Here is a 24,003-nt window from a genome sequence, read left to right as displayed (position 1 = left end):
AATCATAGCCTATACTGCCTACTGCCTACTTTTGACAAAACTACGCTCTGCAACAAGCAGGGTTTATTCACTCCAAACCAGCTGAAATACACCTCAAACATTTCTTTCGCCCTCCACAAAACCGTTTTCACTAAATTTCACTTGACTGTTGAATGCAAACACAACTAATGTCTCATGCAAGGTACATCTCCTGCTGATACTAAAGCACATTACTAAAAAGAAACTAACCTGTGGAACAGAAACAAGGTTTTTGTCATTAAACTCTTCATGTCTCCAGGAGAAATACAACTTTACATCCTTTACATGGATTTCAGTGTAGATCTGTCCAACACAAACTCTGCTGACTCAGCTCTACTTGCCGTTCTGATTTCATCAGGACAAACTGAAATGTTTAGCTTTCACCTGTGTGTAGCAGGAGGTCCTGGTGTAGGCGACGCTCTTGTCTGTCCTCACCCATGTCAACAAACCACAGCTTGAGATCAGACCTGACGTGCAGTACATGATGGCTTCTACCTGTCTGTCTGTCTGTCTCAACAGTTGCCTGTTCTCCTGCAGCACCTGGTTGGACTGATGACTACCAGCTGCAGCTCAGCCCTCTGATTGCAGCTCTGACGCTGCATTCAGGAGCTCCTCATATAATCAGAAAAACAGTCTTTTTTTCTCTTTGTTTTAATGGGAGTTGGACTAGATTTGTCGGACACTTCGATTTAACTGCAACTGACATCATGGACAAATTAAGTATGTTAATAATAGCGTTTTAATATTTGCCTTTTAACTGTATTTAAACAGTGCCATTATAAATGAAGATTAGCATTAGCATTTAACTATAACATTTCATCATTAGCATGTAAACAGTAGCATTTTAACATTAGGCTTCTAATATTCACATCTGAGCATTAGCCTTTTTATAACAGCAATTTAACAGTAGCATTTTTCTAAAAGCATTATTTGATTAGCATTTAACAATTAGCATGTTAAAGGTTGAATTTAACATCAGCTCTTTTAACACTTGCATTTTCACTTTGGTCTGTTCATATTATTATTTTGGCATTATCATTTTAACAAGCATTTTATCATCAGCATTATATTAATGAATATACAGTATATTATAGATGAACACACCAAAGAGTGTTGGGCAGTTTGTCATTTTAAGCAGGTGGTTTTAAATGTAAGAGAGTGTCCTACCCGCTGTGGCGCCCTCTGTAGGTCAGCTGATCGTACAGGGGTGGAGCAGGAGATGGGGGCGGAGCCACGAAGAACCTTCTGGAAGTCCCTGATGCTGACTCTGCCGTCCAGGTCCGGGTCCAGCCTCCTGATCAGAAGGTCCAGCTCCTGTTTAAAATGTGACAGCCGTTTGTCATCTGATCCAAACATACTGAGTCTCCTCCTGTGCTTTCTGTGTCCCTTTCTTACCTCTGTGTTGAGCTGCTGCAGGCCAAGATGACCACACACTGCTGTCAGGACGCCTCCACCACAACCTCCTCCTCCACCGCCGACAACCACACCCAGCTCCACCTCATCCTGCTGAGGACCTGGACATACACACATAAACAAAAAGATCTCAAATGAATATAAACTGATCATTAGGTAATCACTATATACTCGAGAGCCTGTTGTGAATTTATAGCAACAACTAATTATCCAAACGTCAATAATATCTACTTTAGTGTACAATCAAAACAGGCAGAAACTTAAAATAAAATACAGAACTTAATTAAATTATTTAATATGTTGTTTTCCTTTACTGCCACTGACTGAGTTCACTATCTCACAAGAGAAACAATACGCACTGTTTCACAGGTGTTACACAACAATAGTGACTGTTTGCTCTGGAATCCCCTCTCCTTTCCTGCCTCATGCAAGTGCCCTAATCATTTACTGCTTTTGTGGGTATCTGAAATGTTTCTGTTTCTCATACCCATGATACTCAGCTTCCGTTCCCACAGAGGAGACAGTCAGAGGTGTAATTAGAACTTTACAAAATTCAAGAAGTTCTGTTCATCGAAAAAGTGTTCTTCCTCTTTCTCCTGTTACAAGCTGCACATCAAACAGTAATCTAAGCTTTATGCTAGATGTTTCTGTCCAAAATAGAGCTTTGGAGTTGTGGTTAAGTTCTACAAAGAAGTTCTTAAGTTGACAGGCAGGAGGTCCACAGGTTTACAGTAGATCAGAGTTTAGTATGTTAGTTTGGTTGTTTTCCCATTTGGAAGCATTTGCCAACAAGGCTTTATATTTGGGATTGTCAAGACAGCTCTCGCACTCCACCCACTCCAACTCCTCGACACACTGTCCAACATCTCTGCCCAAATATAAAACAATAACCCCCGCTACTTATTATTATTTTCAGTATAAATGAATACAAATGAATAATATAAGATTATTAGCCCCATAGTTTTCAGTCTGTTTTATAAAAAAGTTAAAAAACAGCTAAACAATTAAATTTTCCCGGTGTCTGTACAGTCTGTGCATTTATGGTGTCCATTAACACGAATGCAGCCATAAAGGTAAAGTGGATTCATACGCAGAGAGTATAGTCTCATGTTCAGACAAACACTTTGTTACTTTTGATGTCATGTAAATATGAAATTTAAAGAAGGTGCTGCATTTTCTTTGATCTACATGTGGTACTGTTATGTGGCACTAGGGGCCGAGCTGTTTTGCACGCTGTAATGTAAGGGCGTAGAGGCACCTCTGCAGAGGGAAGCATGTTCCATCACAGAACGTACTTCTTACCTCACTTTGGACAACATCAAATTGCTCGGGCCCGAGCGCTCTCTTAAACAGTGATAAATGTTTTGTCTACAAACACCATGAACACCCCTCTGCTTGTGTGGTCAATTCTTATTAAAAATTAGAGATAGACCGATATGGTTTTTTCAGGTCCGATACCGATACCGATTATTAGTAGTCAAGGGGGCCGATAACCGATATTTGAAGCCGATATTCATTTGCAGTAAAAGTGAAAATATTGGCGTCAAAATTTTGAATAATACAAACTCCAACACTTAACTTTGTTTAAATGCCTTTAAGCATTTGCATCAGAGCCAAAATAACCCAGTTTTAAATTGATCTCTTATCGGCCGTCGGATAAAAAAAAAAAAAAAAAAAAAATGCCGATATGCGTCAAAATGCCGAATATCAGCGCCGATAATCGGCCCGGGAGAATCGGTCTATCCCTGTGAAAAATGTTCAATTTCATATTTAAGAAAGCGGGCCAATAGTCCGGAGACACAGATATTTTTCCTTACTCATCAAGACCTGAATATGACTGAAACCTAATTCCACACTCCTACATACAGTTTAAAACCCCCACTTTGAACTGTGAGTCACTTACAGTGTTGATGGGATAAATGAATCAGACTTTAAAGTAGAGCCTCATCTGTCGAAGCTCTATCAAAGTTTGTATCCAGTTGCATGGGTTGGCATTGGGTAATGTAGTGTTTTATTTTTATTTGACTCATAATGGAGTCTTTAAAGTCAGGACATCTTGATCACTGGAGAACTTAAATGTGTAGAAATTGTTTGCACTACAAGAAACCACATATGTTCACAGTAGAACTTCTGGCAAATGTGAATTAATGTTACACATCCAAAGCAAACAGCAGAGCAGAGCGTACCTTTAGACTGAAAGTCCGGCTGGATGTTCTCCTTCTGACTTCCTGCCTCTTCATCAGACTTTAGGCTCTGCAAAGAAAACATGGAGGTCAATGTGAGTCTGCAGTACACTGTGTGTGTGTGTATGTGTGTGTGTGTGTGTGTGTGTGTGTGTGTGTGTGTGTGTGTGTGCGTGTGCGTGTGTGTTTCTGTGTTAACCAGCCCGTGAAACTAGTTTAAACAAACAGCAGAAAGTGTTATGAAAGACTGTGTGCAGCTTGGACAAGGGGATGCTGGGAGAAAATTATGGGAGTGTGTGTGTGTGCGTGTGTGTGTGTGTGTGTGTGTGCGTGTGTGTGTGCGTGTGTGTGTGTGTGTGTGTGTGTGTGTGAGCAGTGATTCCAACAAGCCAAACAGTGATCAGAAGGAATTCCGGAGCGGTCATTATTTCTGCAAGACTGAACATATTGTGTGTGTGTGTCTCTGAGTGTCTCTGTGTGTGTGCGTGTGTTTGTGTAAAGTCTATAGACCCCCAGTTGTCACGTTAAAGAGCTTAGGATGTAAAGCCCACCCCTGTGTCAGGACATGTGTGGGGAAACTGACCCTGTGACTTTACCACTCACTCCAGAATCACATCAAAGAAGAAGAAGTCAGAAAATGTAACACTCTTTACATTTCCAAAGATCTCCTCATTACGTTCAGTGTGTGTGAGAGAGTGTGTGTCCCAGAGGAAACACACAGCCTCCATGAATGCACATCAGTATGAAATATTGAATAGTGTTGTATAACTGTTCCCACTAACGTGGAGCTCGACGGAACATTGTCTCTTCTTCTCCTCAGCTTCTCTGAGTTTTTCTGTCAGTTTGTTTGAACGAGTCAGATTCACCAAACTCTCCTGAGGAAACATCCACAGTAAATAACTCACCACAACTTCAGCTGTCAACACCATGAAATCATAGAGCCGTCACAGATTTGTGGAGTGACATCACTGAGCCCTACTGTGAAAACAAGGAGTCAATTTGACAACCCAGAAGTGTACATGATGTCACAGAGTGGTACCGTGATATCTTCTCACCATCTCACATAGAAATACATATTGTACACTTCATATTTACGCATGACGATATGTTGCTATGGTGATGTTGAATAAATGAAGCCTGATGCCCCTCTACCGCTCTGTGTTTATCAGTGAAATATATGAACTGCACAGCATATGGACATACGACAGCGTGGAAACGAAGTTTAAACTTTAACTGCACGCGGAAATACAGACAGATCACGACGTTATTGAGCCAGGTACAGAGCATGAGAAACACACACAGGTCTGCGTCATATCTGCTCCTCTCCTAACGTCTGTCTCCTCCCCATGCGGCATGATAACTCTGATAACTACGCGTGGATCACCTCCGGCTCATCTCATTCACAGCATGTGGAGATGTATTTTATGCTTTGTAATGGTTGTTCACGGACATACGGGACAGATCGCGACCCTATTGAGACAGGGGCAGAGCATGAGAAACTGCTCACTGCTGGATCACATTATTATAAATTCTGATAAACTGCTCATACAGTAGATCACACTCTGGATCATCTCTCTCTCACCCGTCTCTCCCTCTCATCGGATCGTCCCGTATTAAAAACTTAAATGTCTCCTTACTGAATAAATACAGACACAATCTGTCTGTATTACCGTGCGTGTGACCCTGATTTATGCAGATGCATGTCAATGAGCAGAGCGGATTCCCAAGGGAATCGGGAAGAATAGCCACAACTTGCTGCAATGGCATTGTTGCCAAACTACTACAACCTCCAAACACCAACCCAACCCACTGGTCCATCAGAAATGTTATTGCTAATGTCTGGTCCGTGTAGTCAAAAAGGTTGGAACCCCTGTTTTAGACCAGTAGTTATTATGTAAATACAAAAAATGGTGAGTAAGCAGTGGGACTACAACTTTTAACAATATAACTCTCAGTCTCAACACAAGCATGTTTCTAAAACACAACATCATTCAACGTTTAACCCAAAAGGCCTTCTGATCTGAAAGACTGAGGACCTTCACAGACATCATCACATCAAGTTACACAGTTCTGCACAGCACTTCATTCATCCTGCAAAAGGCTGTCACTCATTCACAACAAGTCTGTGATCTGAAGCAGTGGCCTGTGAACGTTTCCTCCTCCTGTCTGTAGACGAGCAGATCATCGTCTCCTGAACACCCAGACCCACCCAGAGGGAGGCCGTGTAGCCGCTGGGTGTAGCCGCTGTGTGTAGTCGCTGTGTGTAGCTGCTGTGCGTAGACGCTGTGTGTGGTCAGTAATGTAAGGAAAGGAGGTTAAAGCTGCTGTGAAAAATTCAGCAGCAGCAGATCAATTATTAACGTGTCAGTGTTAGCCGATTAGCTGCAGCAGCATCCAGCACAGTTAGCCTACATCTGTCACACTGTGTAATCCAGCTACCATGAGGAGACACCCACACACACACACACACACACACACACACACGCACACACGCACACTCCCATGGAGGTAGAATTTGGGTGGTGTGTTTAAATCTTTAAACTGTGTCATATCATTACATAACGTGTGTGGTTTTTAGGCTATGGTTTGAGATTTCTGGATACATGGACCAGCAGTTTATAAGAGTCAAGTCTATCATGAAACTTATTTCTAACACTAATATAAATAATCAAAGTTGAAATACATTTTCTTGATAAATAAGACGATGTTTCATTGGCAGCATCAGCAGCACACTGTACAGAACAGATGTAATTAGAGGAGAAAATCATGAAGAGGCACCGAAACTGGTTTCTTCTTATTATTTCCTGGTTTCCTCTGTACTGATATAAGAAGTCATTAGCACTGAACATTAACTTTTAAAAGTGGTTGTCAGCCGGGGTGCTGGTGTAGCTCAGCCGGTAGAGCAGGCGCCCCACATACAGAGCCTACAGTCACTGACGCAGCGGCCCCTTTGCTGCATGTCATCCCCCACTCTCTTCTCCCCATACTATCTGTCTCTCTTCAGATGTCCTATCTATTAAAGGCAAAATGGCCCAGAAAAGTATGATCGTTTTGAGTCTATGCAAACAAAAGAAATGCACGAAGGGAAGGATTTTCCAGTTCTTTTGAACTTCTTTCTGTTGTTTGTCTGTCTTCTCCGACTCCAGCAGTGACCATGATTTCTCCAGAACAGTAGCTGCAGGCAACCACTAACCTACTCTGTGTTCTCTTTGCTATTTTTTCCCGTTAGATTTGTGCAAACAGGCTCGGTTGGATCATATTTGGATCGATCATTTTGATCAATGTTTCGATTTTGAATCAAAATCGTGACCCAGCTACTTGATACTGGTACTGTCGAGCCCTGCTTATCCTCATGATATGAGTTTTGACTCATTTAGAAGCAGGCTTACAAGTTTATGCATGGTCACTTTTTTCTACTAATGTAAACATCTTGAAATGAAATAAGTGGTAAAAATATCGATTGTATGAATTTATATAAAAATGTACATTAGACCCAAAGAACATAAACACCTCTTTAAGACTCTTAAACTTAAGGGTTTATAGAATCAGCAGCCTTAGCCAATAAAATACAACTGGTCAGTAAACAACACAGAATAATATCCGGCTGATCTTGTTCAGAGCAGAAGACTTTGTGATCTAAGTCACGGTTACACAACTGTCTTTAAATATTTAACAATGATGTTCATTCATTGACGCTGTGTGTCTGCTGGGAGAGACGCAGTTTAAAGCTTTTCAGTCTCCAGCCCTGTCTGTCCGAGGGCGCACGTGTAACATTCATCGTCTCATGAGGACACTTGATCTTGTTGACAGTGAGAAAGAGAGATGTGTTTTTTGCGTCATGTCATGACATTTGTTACAACGGTCGGGGTGACGGGTCTTGAGATGGTTAATCAAGTTTGTAGTGTTGAAAGACTTTGCCTTGGCTCCTCCTCACATCACCGAAGCCGAGCAGTCATTGCAAACAGCAGTTTTGTTATCTATTTCGGACACTTTGAAAAAGTTCCACACCACGGACATGTTGGCTTCTAACTCTCTCATGCTGCAGGTAGACGCACGTGACGTCATCATGCTGCGCCGCGCAGGTCTACTTCGCGCCGGGGACATTGCGCCGAGGTCGGGCATTTAATCAAGTATGCAGCAGCCCATTATTTTATCGGTTAATTACATAGATAGTTCATTTTTAAGCCAATATCGGCCGATACCGATAACGTGCCGATAATATCGTGCATCCCTATCCCAAACCAATCATAACTTGCGGTCTTTAACAACCTGTGTGATGTCATCAAGACGGACGAGCTAGAAACTAACTTTGCAGAACAAGCCAGTGAAATGCAGAGTTATTCTGTTAAAGGGATCAAATGAGTGACCTGTGGGGCACGACAGAGAGACAGAGAAGATGAGGAAACTGTTGAATAAAAACGGTAACATGATGTTAAATAAATGGATGTTACTGGCAGCTTAGTAGGCATCCTGTGTCCATGTATCTGTCCATCCAAGTATTCACACATCCATCAGTTGAGATATCTGATCAAAACGTTTGACACGCAGACACAAAGACACCACAGTAGCAACCATAACCTTTTTGTGTCTTCATACTGTAAACAGCAGCAGCTTTGAGTCCCTCTCTTTAAGCTCTTTATGTAACCGACTAAACGTTGGCAATGTGAAGTATTTACAGAGATTTCAGCTGCTGGAGCTGAATGAAATCCACGGTGGAAAAACAGAGAGAGAGGGGGAGAGAGAGAGAGACACCCTCGTGCAGTAGAGGGAGAAAGTAACAGTATTTAATCTGCAGGAATCCCGGAGCAGAGTTACATAAAACTCTTCAATATTTAAAATAGAGAGACACAGAAAGTAAAGCAGCCTTTCTGATGTAACAGCAGCACAACTCTGTCTCTACACTGTTCTACCAAACACTCTGTAGACACAAAGTTTACAGTTTAATCATCCGTCAGCTGTCAGCTGTGATTCCATCATAGAGGATCTGACAATCAGACAAACCGGCCAGGGATATAAAATCCATAACTCACAAAACTGTATATAAATTCAGCTTGTATGATGTTGCCATGTTTTTCAAATCCTATCTTCACATCTTCTGCAAAAAAGAGTCAGACTGAAATGAGCTTGGATTAGGATCAGGGCTCAAAAGCTTTGATAGGGACATCCTGCTCTAACCCTTCAGTAAGAAGAAGAATAGGAGGAGTCAGGAGTAAATCAACAGAGAGAGGCTGCACTGAAGCAGTTTTCTTTCAGGTTTCTGTCTGTTTTAAGGATCATGAATCCAGCTGCTGTAGCCAGAAGACAAAACTGTGTTTTTAAACCTGCACACGAAACAGCTGAGGAGATTTTTTTCCATGAAAACAAAAGTGAAAATTGTCCCAAAGAAACAGAATGATGCATCTTTGATCCGCAGCCAAACCAGCACGGACTGTCTGCCAGCAGCCGCATTCCTTACAATCCCACTTCCTGAAAAACCTCCAACGCCCCCAAAACCACCAAACCTCCCCAGCGGGCTCCTCCCTCCCTCCCTCCCACCTCCCCCCCTCAGGTATTCACGGCCTCGGCTGCACAAACTGCAGCAGAGCAGCAGAATCGCCGCACGTCTGGATATTTGAGACGAACCAAAGCCAGCCAGCACAAAAAACACACAATGAGCTTCATTCACACAGAGAGACAAGTGTGTGTGTGTGTGTGTGTGTGTGTGTTGCAACACTCAGCTGGAGTCCCCTGCTTTCTTTTTCATTATCATCCATCAGAGCCACACCGTCTAAACAGAGGTCAACACGTACTATGAACTCTGTCTGCGTTATCACAACTAGCAGTGATGAGGTCAGAGGTCACAGCCAGAGGTTTGCTAAATCAGGTTGCACCATAAAAACTTAACAATTGCATCAGCTAGTAATGACTTTTATAATGTATAATTCTGTTGCAAGGAAACGCTTTTTTTTGCACTGTCCAATCAGGAGCAATCAGATATGTAAACAGGAAGTCACTGTAGCATCACAAGCTAGCATAACTTCCATACGTGACAGTTGCAGAGGCTCAAAGATATATCTTTGTATTATTTCTGGTTGCATACATGGAGAAATATTTGTGTGTCCCAGTTATTAGTATTCATTATAAAGAGAGTGAAATGTCTAATAATGCTAAATTAACTGAGTTACAACTAAGTTATATATTCAATTAAGCACAATCTTAATGTTATGATTCTTCCAGACTGAGGCTATCAAACAGCCTTATTCAAGTTTCAAGTCAGACATATTACCTCTTTTCTTTTCACCTTAAAGCCGCTTTCCCACTGGTCAAAAACCCCACTAACACCCGGCTTTTTTGCTTAATAGGAAAGGTTACAATCGGCATCTCAGACCCGGGTCAAACGACTTTGGTAATTATCAACTCGGCTCCGATCTGCATTGATGGGAACACAAAACCCGTGTCGACGCGTTAATCCCCCTCCCCTTTCCGGCGCGATGCTAATCTCCGTCGGTAACTTCTGCGACTTCTTGTCATCTCAGCTACAACTTCCACCCGTCCGAGCAGCGCTCGAACATCATTCTAAATTTGTTGCCGCCGAGTTTGATACACAGACTCAATGAGTAATAGATACAATAAAGACCTAACCACTGTAACATCTTCACTGTTTACTAACCCTGTCTCCAGCGCGTTTGTGACATCAGACGGTGACGCAGCAGAAAAGAGACTGAAAGGAGTATACTCCACTGGCAATGTGAAAAAAGACAATCAGCATTTATTAGCAGGTCTTCCCGGGTCTGAAAACCTGCGTCAACGCGCTTATTTCAGTGGGAATGGGGTATAAGCAGCTCAGATATTAGCTTGCTAATGTTAGCTTTGTCAGTTAGCTACACAACAGTATTACCAGGCAGTTAGTTGCTGTAAATATTAAGTAATTACTAATCTCTACATGACAAATTTTGTTGTTTGAACCTCTGCTGCGTTTAGAACTGTCGTCAGTGAGTTTCATAACTGCCAACAAGTTCATGAAATAATAAAAATCATCTCCAGCCCTGCAAACGTTTTACTTTCTATGTTTCTACAACTGCAGAAGAAGAGAAAGGACGGGAGACGTAGCAGTTGAATTTCTTGTATCTCTTCTATAAGTGAAAATCACATTTAGCAGGGTTTTTCCCCAGACAGAACAGGACAAATGTTTTCTTTTCAATAAATAAGATGTGAGGAAAACATGAAGCAGCATCTCACCTCAACGCTCTCCAGAGACGTTGATCGTCTCAGTTTGGCTCTGCGGACGCCGGCAGGTGACGAGTCAGTGGCCTCGGTTCTGGACGGCGGAGAGTCCTCAGAGTCACAGGTTAGTGCAGAATCAGGCTTACTGTCAGGACGGGAACGGCGGCCGTAACGCTTTGTTCCCTTCACAAACTTTGGCTTCACCTCCTCTGGAACAACTGCAGAGACAAACAGACAGAGACTTAGTCAGACACACAGGTTTTATGTAGGTCAGTGAAGCTGCACAGTCACTGTAGAGACTCAAAGCCAGAACCGAGGAGCAAATTAAAGGTTGGAGCCAGAATCTGTCACACAGGAATCCTCTGCAGCAGAACAAGTACTTTAAACAGACAGAGAGCAGTACGGAGCCCAGAGTACAGCTCTCACTGACAAACCAGAAACTTCTGGACCAGCGTTAAATAAAACTCAAATAAACCAACTTTTTATTTCTGTCCTTTCAGGCAGTCATTTACTTTCAGAGTCAATCAGAGACCAGTCAAACTCTTGTTGTAAGGACACAATAATGAACACTGTTGTTGTGAAAGAGGTAATTTTAGTTTGCATATAATATCCACTGCACCTTTGTTAGCTCCTCATTAATATTCTATATTTGATTGATATTTGATACATATTCTGAATGTTGAATACAGTATTTAGTCTTTTGTGTAATTTTGTATACATTGTAATAGTGCATATGTATTCTAGTTCTTCACTGTTACTTGTGACCAATGACTGTATAGATGGACGCTGCTCTCATTGTACGAAACTGAAGCCACAACAGCCCCCGTGACGGGTGCTGCCATCTCGCACTGGTGAGGTAATTTGGAGCCAGAGCTGCGCAGTAGAGATCGGCAGGTGGAGTCGCCCTAGCCACTTCGGCTAACCAAAACACACAGAAACGTACAGAAAAAACCAGCAAGGATCCCTCATGCAAGCTCATTTAACAGCAGAACAGCTTCTTGTGTTGGTCAGAAGCAGACGTTCACAGATATGTAAACTTCAATGACTGTAGTGATTGTTTTAGTTACGTCTCCTCTCGCCGTTCCTCCTCTACTCTGCTCATCGGGAACAGATCGGCTGCGGGAGCCGTATTTGTCAACAGAGCTGTCAATCATCATTTTTACAGCATCAAATAACTAATTAAAAGTAAACGTGTCAGAAAAATTAACACTTGGACGTAAATCAGCAAGATAAGAAGTAACTATAACGACAGAAACCATGTTTGAGAAAAATTTATTTGGTGTGTATTTTGATTTTATAGTTTGACTCATGTCCCATCTGTTAACATGGAGGAGGCGGGCTTTATGACCTATACTGCAGCCAGTCAGCAGGGGGCGCTCGAAATGTTTTGTCTTCACTTTTCGGGAGCTGTCATGTCGTCTGTCTTTTTATACAGTCTATGCCTGTGACACGGACACAACTTTCCAAGATCACCTCCATTCATATAAAGAGAGTCAGACTGCAGCGTCGACATTTTCAACACTAAAACCAGTTGTAATAGCGACACCTGAAGTCTCACCTGGCTCGAGGTAGCTGCTGTCGTCCTCTGATGTGCTGAAGTCCAGAGAGCGAGACAGAACGGCCACGAAGCCTTCTTTAAACTCCTCAAAGTTCACCTGAAGGTCACACGTAATTCAGCTCATTCAGGTAAAGTTTCATATATTTACATTTAATACAAGATCTGATCATTTGTTACACCTCTTAATATAAACAGGAGAAATACAAGGACATTATATTAACTGATCTCTGACAGGCAGTGCTGCAATAATTGTTCTCATTTATTTTACCTCAACACACTGTGAGGAGTTTTTAACTGATTATCAAACAGACTCAATTCACATTCATATTTTGAATGCCTGCCACTACTGCAGCCAGGTCAGAGTCCAGCACAGCATAAGTGTAGAGTGACACCACACCATATCAACACCACACTTCAAGTATAAGTACAATATTTATAATGTACTGTACGTAAAGTGAAAGTAAGTGATAGCAACCAAAGGTATTTCTGTCTGTGGGTGTGTGTGTTAGCGTGTCTTTGTGTGTGTTACCCTGGCGTAGGTGCGTTCCCCCAGCAGTGTGTCAAGCAGCAGCGGCAGGTGAGCGTCCAGCTGCAGTTTACGGCAGAGCACCGTCAGCTCCTCTCTGTCCAGGAAGCCGGTGGCCGTCGTGTCGCAGCTGTCGAACTCGGCCCTCAGCTGGGCGACGTAGTGGCTGTGCTCCGCCTCCTCCATCGCCACACATCACGCTGCAACGCTTACACACCTGCGGGGAAACATCACAGGTTAAGAGGCCATTTATACATGACATTAGATGACATATGATGAAAGATGAGATCGGATTTGAACAATTGTCAACATTAGTTTTAGAAATAAGGTTGAAGTAATGAACATGAATCAGATGAGATTAAAACCAGATTAGAGGTGTATTATGCCACCAACTGGACTGGAGTGGAACAAAGGGAGAGGATTTAGAGCAGGCAGTGAAATGTAGGCACAACAGTTCAATGATTGGCTCTGAGGTTAAACTTGTTCGTACCAAAGAGCCTTTAAAAACAATCAACTTGTGCAAAGAAAGCAAAGCTGCAGTGCAGTGGTTCTCAAAGTGGCGTCTGCGAACCATAGCCTGGGGATCCACGAAATAATTATATTACATTTATAAGAAGTTATAAAATTGTGCTGTATCATTAAAAACTGCATGTCTACAGATGACGACCATTTGCGCCAATGAAACAAGTATATTGTGTCCATTACTCCCCCCCACGTTAGCTGTGGACCAATAGAAACGGACATGATTGTGACACATCAAGTCAGTCTGTCACGAATCACTCGGCTCAGTCAGGTCGCAAAGAACCGTTCCTGCAGCTGAAAGCTTTTAAGATTAATTTAAAAGTATGAATGCTGTCAAGTTGAGTCCACAAGCAGTTTGAAAAAAATGGCCCTCTGTTTTAAAGTATATAAGTAGCATTAACATGATTGTCTGTTTATCACTATGAAACAGGTCTGAAGTATTTAGGTTGATAAGTTTACAACACAAATAGTTCCAATGGCATATATGAGTGCAAATGTTACTAAGCACGTGCTACATCGGTTGTAATTAGTTCTGTTTCCATCTCTGCTTCTGGCATTGTCCCCTATGTTCTATGTTCACACATTTATATAGCACGGCTAGGCGTATAGCTACTGAACATTTCCAGCTGTGTAAAAGGGGCTTGAAATCATCTTTAATAAGTATTTGACCAGGAGGGCTAATCCTTAAAGGGGACCCAGGTTAAAGGATCACCACTTGAGGAAATTGATGAGAATGGCAAAGGTTTTGTTGGTCTTTAAAAATGATGTTTATGTAGTTTTTTTTACCCTGTGAAATACTTGAGAGATTTTACCTCTTTAAATGAACAATCTGAGAAGGACCAATGCAGTAATATTGTTCTGTTCAGTGTCAAATAGCAAGCCTGTGTAATGGCTGGTCTTCTTTACAGCAGTATTGCAGGATATCTATTTAAAAAGTGTTGTGTCACTTGACGCAGTGATTTAAGGCACTGCTTTATCAGATCTACAGCTTAAAGTAGCATACATGCTGTCATGGACACTACTTTTTAACTGTGGGAGTTTTAAGGCCACTGGATCAAAGATTTTAGACTAAATTAAATAATAAAGTGAAAAATAAATATGGAGCTACATATCAGGAGAGATTTTATCCACAGCTCTAATCTCATGATGCTCCTGTGGGTCTGTTTTTTTTCTTCTCTGGTGGGTTTCTTCCTCACCAAAAACCTCACCAATGATGTTTGAGATATCTGAAATATTTCCTGCTATCACCAGAGATACTGGAAATATGCGAGTGAGTCGTCACAGTGTCTGGACACAGTAAGAAAGATGTGGACGTGTATTGACAGTTAAACATGTTACCATCTATGTAGTGTTGTTGAATGAAAGGCTGAACATGTCTACCCCTGCCTCCTGTGCTTCTGTTATATAATCAGTAATCTGTGCTCCTCTTATCTCTCTGCCTGCTGTTTCACCAACATCATCATCATCAGCCACACACTGCTCAGGCCCACTCTGCAACTTTTACTGAAGCTGGACATCACTGTGTTCAAATCGTACTCTCTATTTATACCTAAAAGTTGTTGTAAATAGCCTCAAAGACATCAGTATTTCCAAAAACAAATATACAGGAAGTGTTTTTGAAATGGAGCTGAAGTAATTACTCCATCCATCCACAGAAGATGTTTCTGCACATTTCAAGCAAAGATGCCAGAGATTCAATGAAAACGGATTTAGGTTTGGCTCCAGATGCAGCAATTAACTGAATGTCTTTTGGTTTTGGACTGCTGGTCAGAAAGAAACTTCTGAAGACATCAGTTTGCAATCAACACATTATAATAATAAGATAATAATATATACAAAAGTCAAGTCAAGAAATAACTGACCAACTGATGACAGTTGAATTGCATCTCTGAGCGTGACAAAACTTGGGATGGGAATCAAGAACCGGTTCTATTTGTTAACTGGTTCCAAATTGTCTGATCCATCAGAACTGTCTGTCTCAGAGCTGATTAATCCTTTTTATTGATGCTGGTCTTTTTTCTAATTGTTGCATTTTTGCATGTCAAACTGCTAAGTCTACACTGCTGGAAACTTGCAAAAAGAAAGAGTCATGGTGTAGAGGAATAAATGGCACAAAGCTTGGGATCATGTCACAAAGAAAGATGACAACAGTACTTCTTTGTATTTATTTTATGCTGTATTTATTGAACAATTTTATTGATGAATAATCAGAACTTTTGATTATTGTGTATTTTTACTGGTAAATAATTAAAGAAAGAAAGAAAATGAATGTTGAGCTGCCTTGATGCTGAAAACCTGTGCAGACCTACTTTTTCCCCCCACAAAGAAAATTGATCATGAATATATAAAGGAATCAATGAAGAATCAGACTGATAATAATGGATCAATAATCACCCAATTTTATCCTGAGTTAAAATAAATAGCCTGCCTCTAATCTGTGAAATATTTCTCCCTAAATTATGAGCCTGACAGCCAGACACACCCCTGCATGAAACACATAAATATTTCAGTTCTATATTCATGTATATTTAATACAAGACGTCTTTATGTAATCACTTTGGAGTTCTTGATTCCCAAATTTGAACCTCGATAAAATACATAACTGACGTCTTTTTCTGATACATAAAATTACTGGTATTCCAAAACCAGCAGTGAAATTGATGTAGGCTACATTCACTCAAGTACTTAAATTAAGTCAAACTTATTTTCACAACGTTTTAAAAGCAAATACATGAGTGTTTCCATTTATGTTACTTTATATATTTCCTCAACTTAATTCAAAGGCAAATGTTATATTTGTACTTGTACACTTAATATAGTTCCTATTTCCTGTAGCAATTCAGGTTAAAACAGAATATTAAAACATCTGTAAATTATACTGTATATTATAACAGATTAAACAAAAGCAATAAAGATACTGTTGCATCAATAATTATTATCAAATTGTATCATTATCCTTAATATGTACTTTTACTTTTGGAGCCTTAAGAATATTTTGATTCTGAAGTAAAAGTAAATTGTGTCTTGTATTTCTCCACTGTGGTGTTACTACCTTTACTGAGGTGTAACATTAGAGGCAGAAGAGTAAAGTAGTACATTTTGAGGTTAAGTACAAGTGTCTTAAAATGGTTAAGGTTCAACACCTCAGTAAAAGTGCATGTTCTCCACAGTAGAAACAGCTGAAGTGTCACGTTACAATGAAAACATACCGATAACAAATGATAACGTCTCCGGTGAGTCTCGCGAGCTGATGAAGCTTCACCATGGGAACGGAGCCGCGAGCCGCACGAACAAAAGGCTCGCGGCGAAATGACCACAACACAGAGAAGTAACAAAATGCAATAAATTAACTCTGTTTCGGCACCATTTCATGCGACCTTAAAACGGTGACGCTTAACGGAAAGTTTTCTCTGTCCGGTTACTAAAAGACAACAAAGTTTACGGTAAATGATGGTGAGCTAGAGTCAACGCTCGTTGTTTCTTACCGCGGGAAAAGTTCTCCTCCTTCTCCTCCTCCGGTCCTCTCCGGTAAAACTTCACGTTTCCTCCATGAATGTTTTCCTGGAGCTCCGCACTGTCCGCCGTTAACCTACCGACATCAACTGAGAGTAACGGGGCAGCCTGGCACCGACCAACAACCGCCAAGTGAAACTACCGGAGTCACACTGAGAGACACTTCCGGTAAGACGTTTCACAAGAAAAGGCCACTCAGGATGTTCCTGTTGTAGAATAAAACTGTATTTATTGATAAACCACCATTTTTAACATCTTTACTGTATTTTTGTATAAGGGATCCAAAATGTTATCATTTCCGAGATGTTTTGAAAAAAAGTGTTTTCTAAAATGTGTTAATAACTAATGAGAGATTAAATTTAAAAAATGTGACACTGTTAGTTTAGTTTGTTTTATTAAGCTTAAAGCAGTTATTTTTTTCCAGATTAATTTTCTTTGAGAGTTGTTCCATTCAAATTCTTATTCATTACTCATTTACTGTTTATTTGTTTGTTTGTTTTGGAAACCTTTTTTGCAAGGTCAAAATACTGATGTAATATATTTTCAAAGGAATGTGCTGCTGAGATTTTTTTAAAAGTCACAGTAAAAATGTTATTTAATCAACAAGAAGAAAATAATTATCACGGAAATCATTAGCATACCATAGAGGGGAAAATAGATAACAATAATAATATGTAGGCTTATTCATAGTAAATTGAGATAAAATATTCTCAATTTCACTGCCTTTAGTTGCAGTGTTAGACCATCCTCTCTATAATATACATGGCACAGCCTACAATAACATTTTTATTTTAAAGAAACATGATGATTGTATTTGCTAACAACATACTCGACTTATAATGGATTAAGTCTTTAGCGTGTTAATTATGAAAGTATGCCGTCTTAAAGCAACAAAATGTTGGCCATTTTATTTTGAATAATATACAATCATGATTTCCGGTCTTTACTGTTTCACTGTGGCGTCTTGACGATGCTCGGAGAGTCAGTGTAAAATTTAGCCGCTGGAGGGCGCTGTTTCTTCCAAAGACAATTATATTTTCTCAAATATTGAATGTACTTGCCGACGTTTGAATTTATTATTATTGCTGTATAAGTATTCATAGGGAGGATTTTGAAATATAACATACATATAGCGTACAATATGCCTTTTTTTCAAACACCAAATGCATTTAATTTCTTATAAAAGTATGAATATGCAACTGTACATTTATGACATTCTTTGTATCTTAAACATTTTCCTTTTGAGTTTCTTAAAAGGCCACAAGACAGTCAGTATATTTGACCATCCTTTTAGTAATAGCTCTTACTTTCAGTTTTAAATATGAGGAATCAATTTGTCATGATAGCAGTGGCTCCTCTGAGTCCCAACAGATATCTGACCTTTAAACTGTTTAACCCTGTGTCTCCTGAATTATCAACCGCACTGCCCCACACTGAGGGACTCACTGGGTGTTATTTGATTGTGCCTTGATGCAGGAAAATAGAGACTGTGTTATGTTGGCACTCTTCTTATCTATTAATTCATTCCAGTTTATCGCTACCCGGAGAGTCTTAAATGCACTGCGCTGGACCTGAAGATGCAGGTAAACACCTCTCACAATGCACTTGAGTTTCTTCATGCACCTGCAACTTTGTATAATGCATTTTGTACTTCATCCATCTATTAGCCTCTAATGTCTCTCATCTATATGTCTCTAATACGCTCTCTGACTTCATGGGGTCAAATGTCACAGCTAAAGCACATAATGAGCATTAGAACTAATAAAAAACAATAACGTATTCACTGAACTCTGTACAGACAAAGGTATGTGTTGTCACAGAATAATTTATGTTGATCAGCATCTTTACTGTGACACATTCATGATTCTGAGTCAAAGGCAGCTATCTTTAACTCACCATGAAATGGTTTTGTAACAGTGACGTAATAAACACGTAATGCTGAGTCAGCTGGTGGTCAGGCAGCTGAGGGAGTGTCTGAGTGGAGATAATTCACCCTTAAATGCATCTTAACGGTAACATATAAGATTAATATTGTACATGGTCCCTTCTGCAAATAATATATCAAGTTTAAACTTTATTTAACTAGGAAGTCACGTTGAGATAAAAAACTTTTTTACAAGTAGACCAAGGAAGGGTTTAATAGCAGGCTCTAACACAAACAGGACAACAACATAAAATTTTCCAAATATGCAAAACACATGACATAAAACAGTGCATAAACAAGGCAGCAGTATTTAATCATGTTACTTAGCTACAAGTTAAAAGTCATAAATTAACAAAAAATTTATTAAGTTGGCTTAGTTTTAAATGGTTATGAAATTACTTGAACTAAACCATAGACTGTATAAATGAGAACTAAACTGACGAAAACGGTTTTTTAGATGTGGTGCCTAAGTTTTTACATTTGAAATATCTACAGCAACTTATACGGAATGTTTACATGTGAAATGTACGGGTTTTTTTATGCTTTAAACAATAAAAAACATATTGTCACTTTCCTATGTATCTATGTACGCGTTTTTAATGCTGAATTTCTCTTCAAAGAGTAAATTTTCAGATAAAACTTCAACATTTCCTACAGCTCCTGAAGGTAGCGGAAGAGCCCGCCCCGCCCCCCTCCCTTCAGGTGGGCTGTGCGGTGCTGTGATTGGTTAGTCAGCGCGGGGTCCTGAGGAGGAAAGCCCAGCAAGAGAGAAGCAGCAGCAGTGAGTCAGGGCAGGAGAGTGCGAGACTTGGGAGACGATCCAGGGATCCAAACTATCTGTCATTTCTACCGGCAGCAGGTGAGTTCTCTTCCTATTTGTGTTGTTAGACACGAGACTACAGACTGACGGACTGTTGGTGAGCTACCGCAGGCTACTGCTGTTACATGAAGCAACAGGAGGTGGTGAGGAAACCTCACTGAAAACAAACAGGAAGGAGGTATTTAAAGTCTCTACCTCTGTGTGTCTACCATTAAAATGAAGACTACCAGCTAATGTATAAGTATTCAGTATTTCAGTGTTTGGTACAATTTATTACATAACATCATATTTTATAAAACCATAGTGTGTTTTGTACACACACTCTTAATGTGAACACACAAATGTCAAATTAATACATAAATGCAGTGCAGTAAATCGGAAAATATGAGCAGAGTAGAAGTTAAAAATAATGATAAAGGTGCCTCAAAACCGAATTGAACCGCAGAGCTATCATCCCATACATTGTTATTATTGTCAATATTTTTTTAAGTTATGGGGACGTTTTGAGAGTATAAAGGTTTTTCAGGACTGCATCAGCTCATGTATAATGTATAAAATAAACGCCATGCAAATTGAGTACCTTTACTCCCTTTAAGTATATTTCGCTTAATACTTGATTCATTTTACTTCAGTAGGATTTTAATGTAGTACTTGTGTTTATATTGTTTGGTATTCAGCAGTTTTCTTAATCAGGTTGCACCATTAAAACTTATTTATCAGCTTGTAGAGACTGCTGTAATGTGACAATCTGCCAATCTGTCGCCAGGAGACATCTGTAGCGCTGTCCAGTCAGTAGCAATCAGCTTGAGGACAGGAAGTCACTATAGCATCACAAGCTAGCACAAGGAATTTGTTGTTTTTTTCTGTCTGAATGCTTGAATAAATCTTTGTTTCAGTTAGTAGTAATTATACAGTTTGAAGTATAGAAAATATCTGATAATGCTAAGATATTACTTATCTATTTAGTTATTTACTCATTAGTGCAATGTTTTTATTGTAATGTATTTTTTGTGAAAAAGTAAAACATGAGATGAAGTGCTGTTGTGCTGAAAATCAGCACAGCTGTCATTGTCAAATCACAGCTTGGCTGATATTCAGCACAACAGCACAGCCATGAGTTTGATCATGTTTTTATACATTTCTACGGGGGGCTGTATGTAAACAGTAATAAGCCACAACCTATTATTAGTCTTTGTTTATTGAATTATTCATTTGGCTCCTTCAATTCAGAACACCTGAAGCAGAACTTTTAAAGTGCAGCACACATGGAATGCCTCTTGTCCTATCAAATAACTTGGTAACTGTTGTAAAAATGTGATATAAAACCTTCCTGATTGTCATCAAACTAAACAGCATTTATCAAGTTTCAGATCAGATATGACGACCGTACTACATAACCTCTTTTACTCTAAAGCGCTCAGAAATTAGCAGGCTAACGTTAGCTTTCACAGAGTCGGTTGAGTTATCTTTACAACCATTGCGCCGATTTGTGGCTCTAAAAGTGAAGCAACAGCTAGTTTCTGATCTGCACTGACGTGTGAACAGATGAACTGCTGCTGCATGTCTGAATTATGTTGTGGGGACATAAAGCCAACCACCTCACATTAAGGCGACTCACGAAAGGTTTCCACAGGAATAACCATTAAAGGTTATCCCTTTGGGTGAACCTGAATGTAACCTGACTCAAGTCAACGTAACATCCCTGTAAAAGCCAATAACAAGTTTGTTTATATGTTTCTCCACAGAGATGGGGATTCAAGCCAGTCAGGCCATTCAGCCAGTGCAGGGCGTCCATGTTGTCGTTGTGGGCGGTGGATTCGGAGGCATCGCAGCAGCTCAGCAGCTGAAATCTCGAGGATTCAGCTTCACTCTGATCGACATGAGAGACGCTTTTCATCACAACGTGGCTGCACTCAGAGCGTCTGTAAAGCCCGGTACCTCAATGATTTTCTTCATGATCATCTTGTGTCTTTGTTTCATTGTAATTTATGTTTTATTTAATTTCTATGATTATTTTATATTCATTGGTTTTATTTTTATTTCTATTATTATCATTATCACTTAATTATTTATTTGGCTTTTAAACTTAATTTGTATGGAACATTTATTTCATAGCGTGCTTTACAAAATAAAAAACAGAACAACAAGAACATGTTGCTAACTAAATACTAAAATAGTCACAGTGAGCTCAGACAGTCTTGGTGACTCGGACTGATGAACTTTACCACACAGGAGTCTTTAGCCATTAACAGTCATCCTGACTAATAATAACGTTGTGTGTAATGAAGTCAGAGTGCAGATTGTGACCTTTGACCCCTTGTCATCCTGCAGGCTTTGCTCAGCGGACCTTCATCCCGTATGCCGAGACGTTTGGAGAAAGTTTTGTTCAAGGTCGGGTTGTGCGAATCGACACAGAGAGAAAGATGGTCGTCCTGGAGGAAGGGAAGGTGAGGACTCATGAGTCTGTGTGTGCGTGTGTGCGTGTGGACTAAAGGCGCTTTACAACATTTTAATGAAGACCAGTCTTTTTTCTTCTGAGTCAGATGTTTCAGGTGGATATCTATTTACTTCCTACAACATGAAAATAACACAAATGATGGATTTTTTTCTCTTTTAAAGAGAGTTGTGTGAAAAGTTTCCCCTTTCTTTCGTCTTCTTGTTGGTCTTGTTTTAAGCTAGGCTAAACCTGCCCTGACCCTGTCTATGCACTGCACTATTGAAACTGATATCCATCTAACCACCTGATCAATGTTAAACTGTCACTTTAAAGAGTAGACAATCTCCATTTTAAAGAATTCATGAATTAAAGCCGTGAGACTCAGAAAACAATCTCCAGTAAAATATTAGGATTGTTAATAGAATAATTTAGTGTATTTATGTATTTAAGTATTTATGTGGTCTTGTTTTTAAAGTCGAAGATGTTAAATGAGCAGACTTACTCGCTCAGAATTGTTGACTGAACAGCCAAGAAATAGTCCCTCACATAATCCTGCGTAGTATTTTTAAACTTAAGATTGAATGTTTTAATGAGTGAGCTTTAGAGGTGCTGGTACAGGAAACGCTGGAAGTCAGTCTATATATTGATGTCATACTAACTGCTGAGTGACGTTCATAGTTTTGGAAGTAATTTGAATGTCCAGGATGATTTTTTCATAATAAGTATAAACAGACTTTCATACTGATTTTAGAACATTTAACACTTCAATAGACAACAAACACTGACATGTCAAAGCATCCACAGCAAAACTAAATTACTGCGAGGACACAGTCATCTCTTTCATGAGATATGCAGATACAGATGCACATTCAACACTATCTGGTCCTGTTCATATGAGCCAGCGTCACACCTGTCAGCAGCCTCCAGTCTGCAGGCCAGTTCACACACCTCACTGATACCGAAACTGATAAACTGAGTTACTTTATGCCCCGTTATTAAACAAAGATTGTGTTGCCTCTTCTTCTGTCAACATTTGCATGCTACCTTATCCTTATATAGTTACAGTCCAATCAGCCATTCTGTAGATCTGCAGTAATTAGACAGCAGCTGTCTGTGACTGCATGAACTCTCTCTCTGCTCTCTCTGACAGGACGAGCAGCACCATGATGTCTTTGCCTTCTTTGTCTTAGTTGAAAAACTGTAAATTCTAATCTAACTCTAAATTATTTTTCAAGTTTTACTTTTATTCTTGTGATAATTATATTTTCTATATATTCTTGAATGTGTGTGTTTTTTTTCCTATTTACTTTACAAAATGTACTTTATTTTGAAGAGGTTTTATTTTCTGTTTTCTGTTAGCGCTGTCGCCTCACAGCTAGAAGATTCCCGGTTCGAACAAATAGGGCTGAATAATCAAACATAATAGAATCCTTGTTGATGAAATGCATCTGTGATCCGTTAACATCCAGCTCCTTCCTCTGTGCTGCAGGAGATCCAGTACACCCACCTCCTCCTGTGTACTGGGACTGATGGAGCGTTCCCCGGGAAGTTCAACACCGTGGCGTCACATCAGACCGCCATCCAAACGTACGAGGACTTTGTAAAGCAGGTACGCAGCGGGACAGAAAACTGGGATAGGTCTGCAGAGAGCAAGGTCATCACCGTCCATTTCATGTGTGTGTGTGTGTGTTCAGGTCCAGGAAGCAGACTCAGTGTTGGTGATTGGAGGAGGATCGACGGGTGTAGAGATGGCTGCTGAGATCAAGACAGAGTATCCAGAAAAGAAGGTGATGATAAACTTAATTCTGATTAGATCTGACTGTGACCTCTGACCTCTGACCTCTGTGGGCCGCTGAGGTTTATTCTGCTGTTTACCTCAGCAGAGT

At 40.1% G+C, this 24,003-nt stretch overlaps 2 protein-coding genes across 2 annotated transcripts in view; one reads left to right on the top strand and one right to left on the bottom strand.

Annotated features, from left to right (window-relative positions):
• ninl (ninein-like) overlaps positions 1 to 17,008 on the bottom strand; it is a 38,663-nt gene extending 21,655 nt beyond the window's left edge. Inside the window, exons 1-8 of the mRNA XM_069658494.1 lie at positions 16,909 to 17,008; positions 12,905 to 13,118; positions 12,376 to 12,472; positions 10,833 to 11,035; positions 3,614 to 3,684; positions 3,276 to 3,286; positions 1,414 to 1,454; positions 1,186 to 1,269 (exon numbers count right to left, since the gene is read on the bottom strand). Coding sequence (XP_069514595.1) covers positions 1,186 to 1,269; positions 1,414 to 1,454; positions 3,276 to 3,286; positions 3,614 to 3,684; positions 10,833 to 11,035; positions 12,376 to 12,472; positions 12,905 to 13,087 — 690 coding nt within the window. The 5' untranslated portion in view covers positions 13,088 to 13,118; positions 16,909 to 17,008. The remainder of the gene's footprint in view (positions 1 to 1,185; positions 1,270 to 1,413; positions 1,455 to 3,275; positions 3,287 to 3,613; positions 3,685 to 10,832; positions 11,036 to 12,375; positions 12,473 to 12,904; positions 13,119 to 16,908) is intronic.
• A 2,611-nt stretch (positions 17,009 to 19,619) lies between these two features.
• aifm2 (AIF family member 2) overlaps positions 19,620 to 24,003 on the top strand; it is a 13,789-nt gene continuing 9,405 nt past the window's right edge. The window contains exons 1-5 of the mRNA XM_069658821.1: positions 19,620 to 19,719; positions 21,426 to 21,614; positions 22,012 to 22,127; positions 23,607 to 23,726; positions 23,812 to 23,904. Coding sequence (XP_069514922.1) covers positions 21,428 to 21,614; positions 22,012 to 22,127; positions 23,607 to 23,726; positions 23,812 to 23,904 — 516 coding nt within the window. The 5' untranslated portion in view covers positions 19,620 to 19,719; positions 21,426 to 21,427. The remainder of the gene's footprint in view (positions 19,720 to 21,425; positions 21,615 to 22,011; positions 22,128 to 23,606; positions 23,727 to 23,811; positions 23,905 to 24,003) is intronic.

The sequence above is a fragment of the Semicossyphus pulcher genome, unplaced genomic scaffold (genome assembly GCF_022749685.1).
Source record: "Semicossyphus pulcher isolate SPU_LCO1_2020_fin unplaced genomic scaffold, fSemPul1.0.p SCAF_12, whole genome shotgun sequence".
Classification (NCBI taxonomy): domain Eukaryota; kingdom Metazoa; phylum Chordata; class Actinopteri; order Labriformes; family Labridae; genus Semicossyphus; species Semicossyphus pulcher.
Note: the sequence above shows the minus strand (reverse complement) of the source record. Positions and strands in the feature narration are given on the sequence as shown.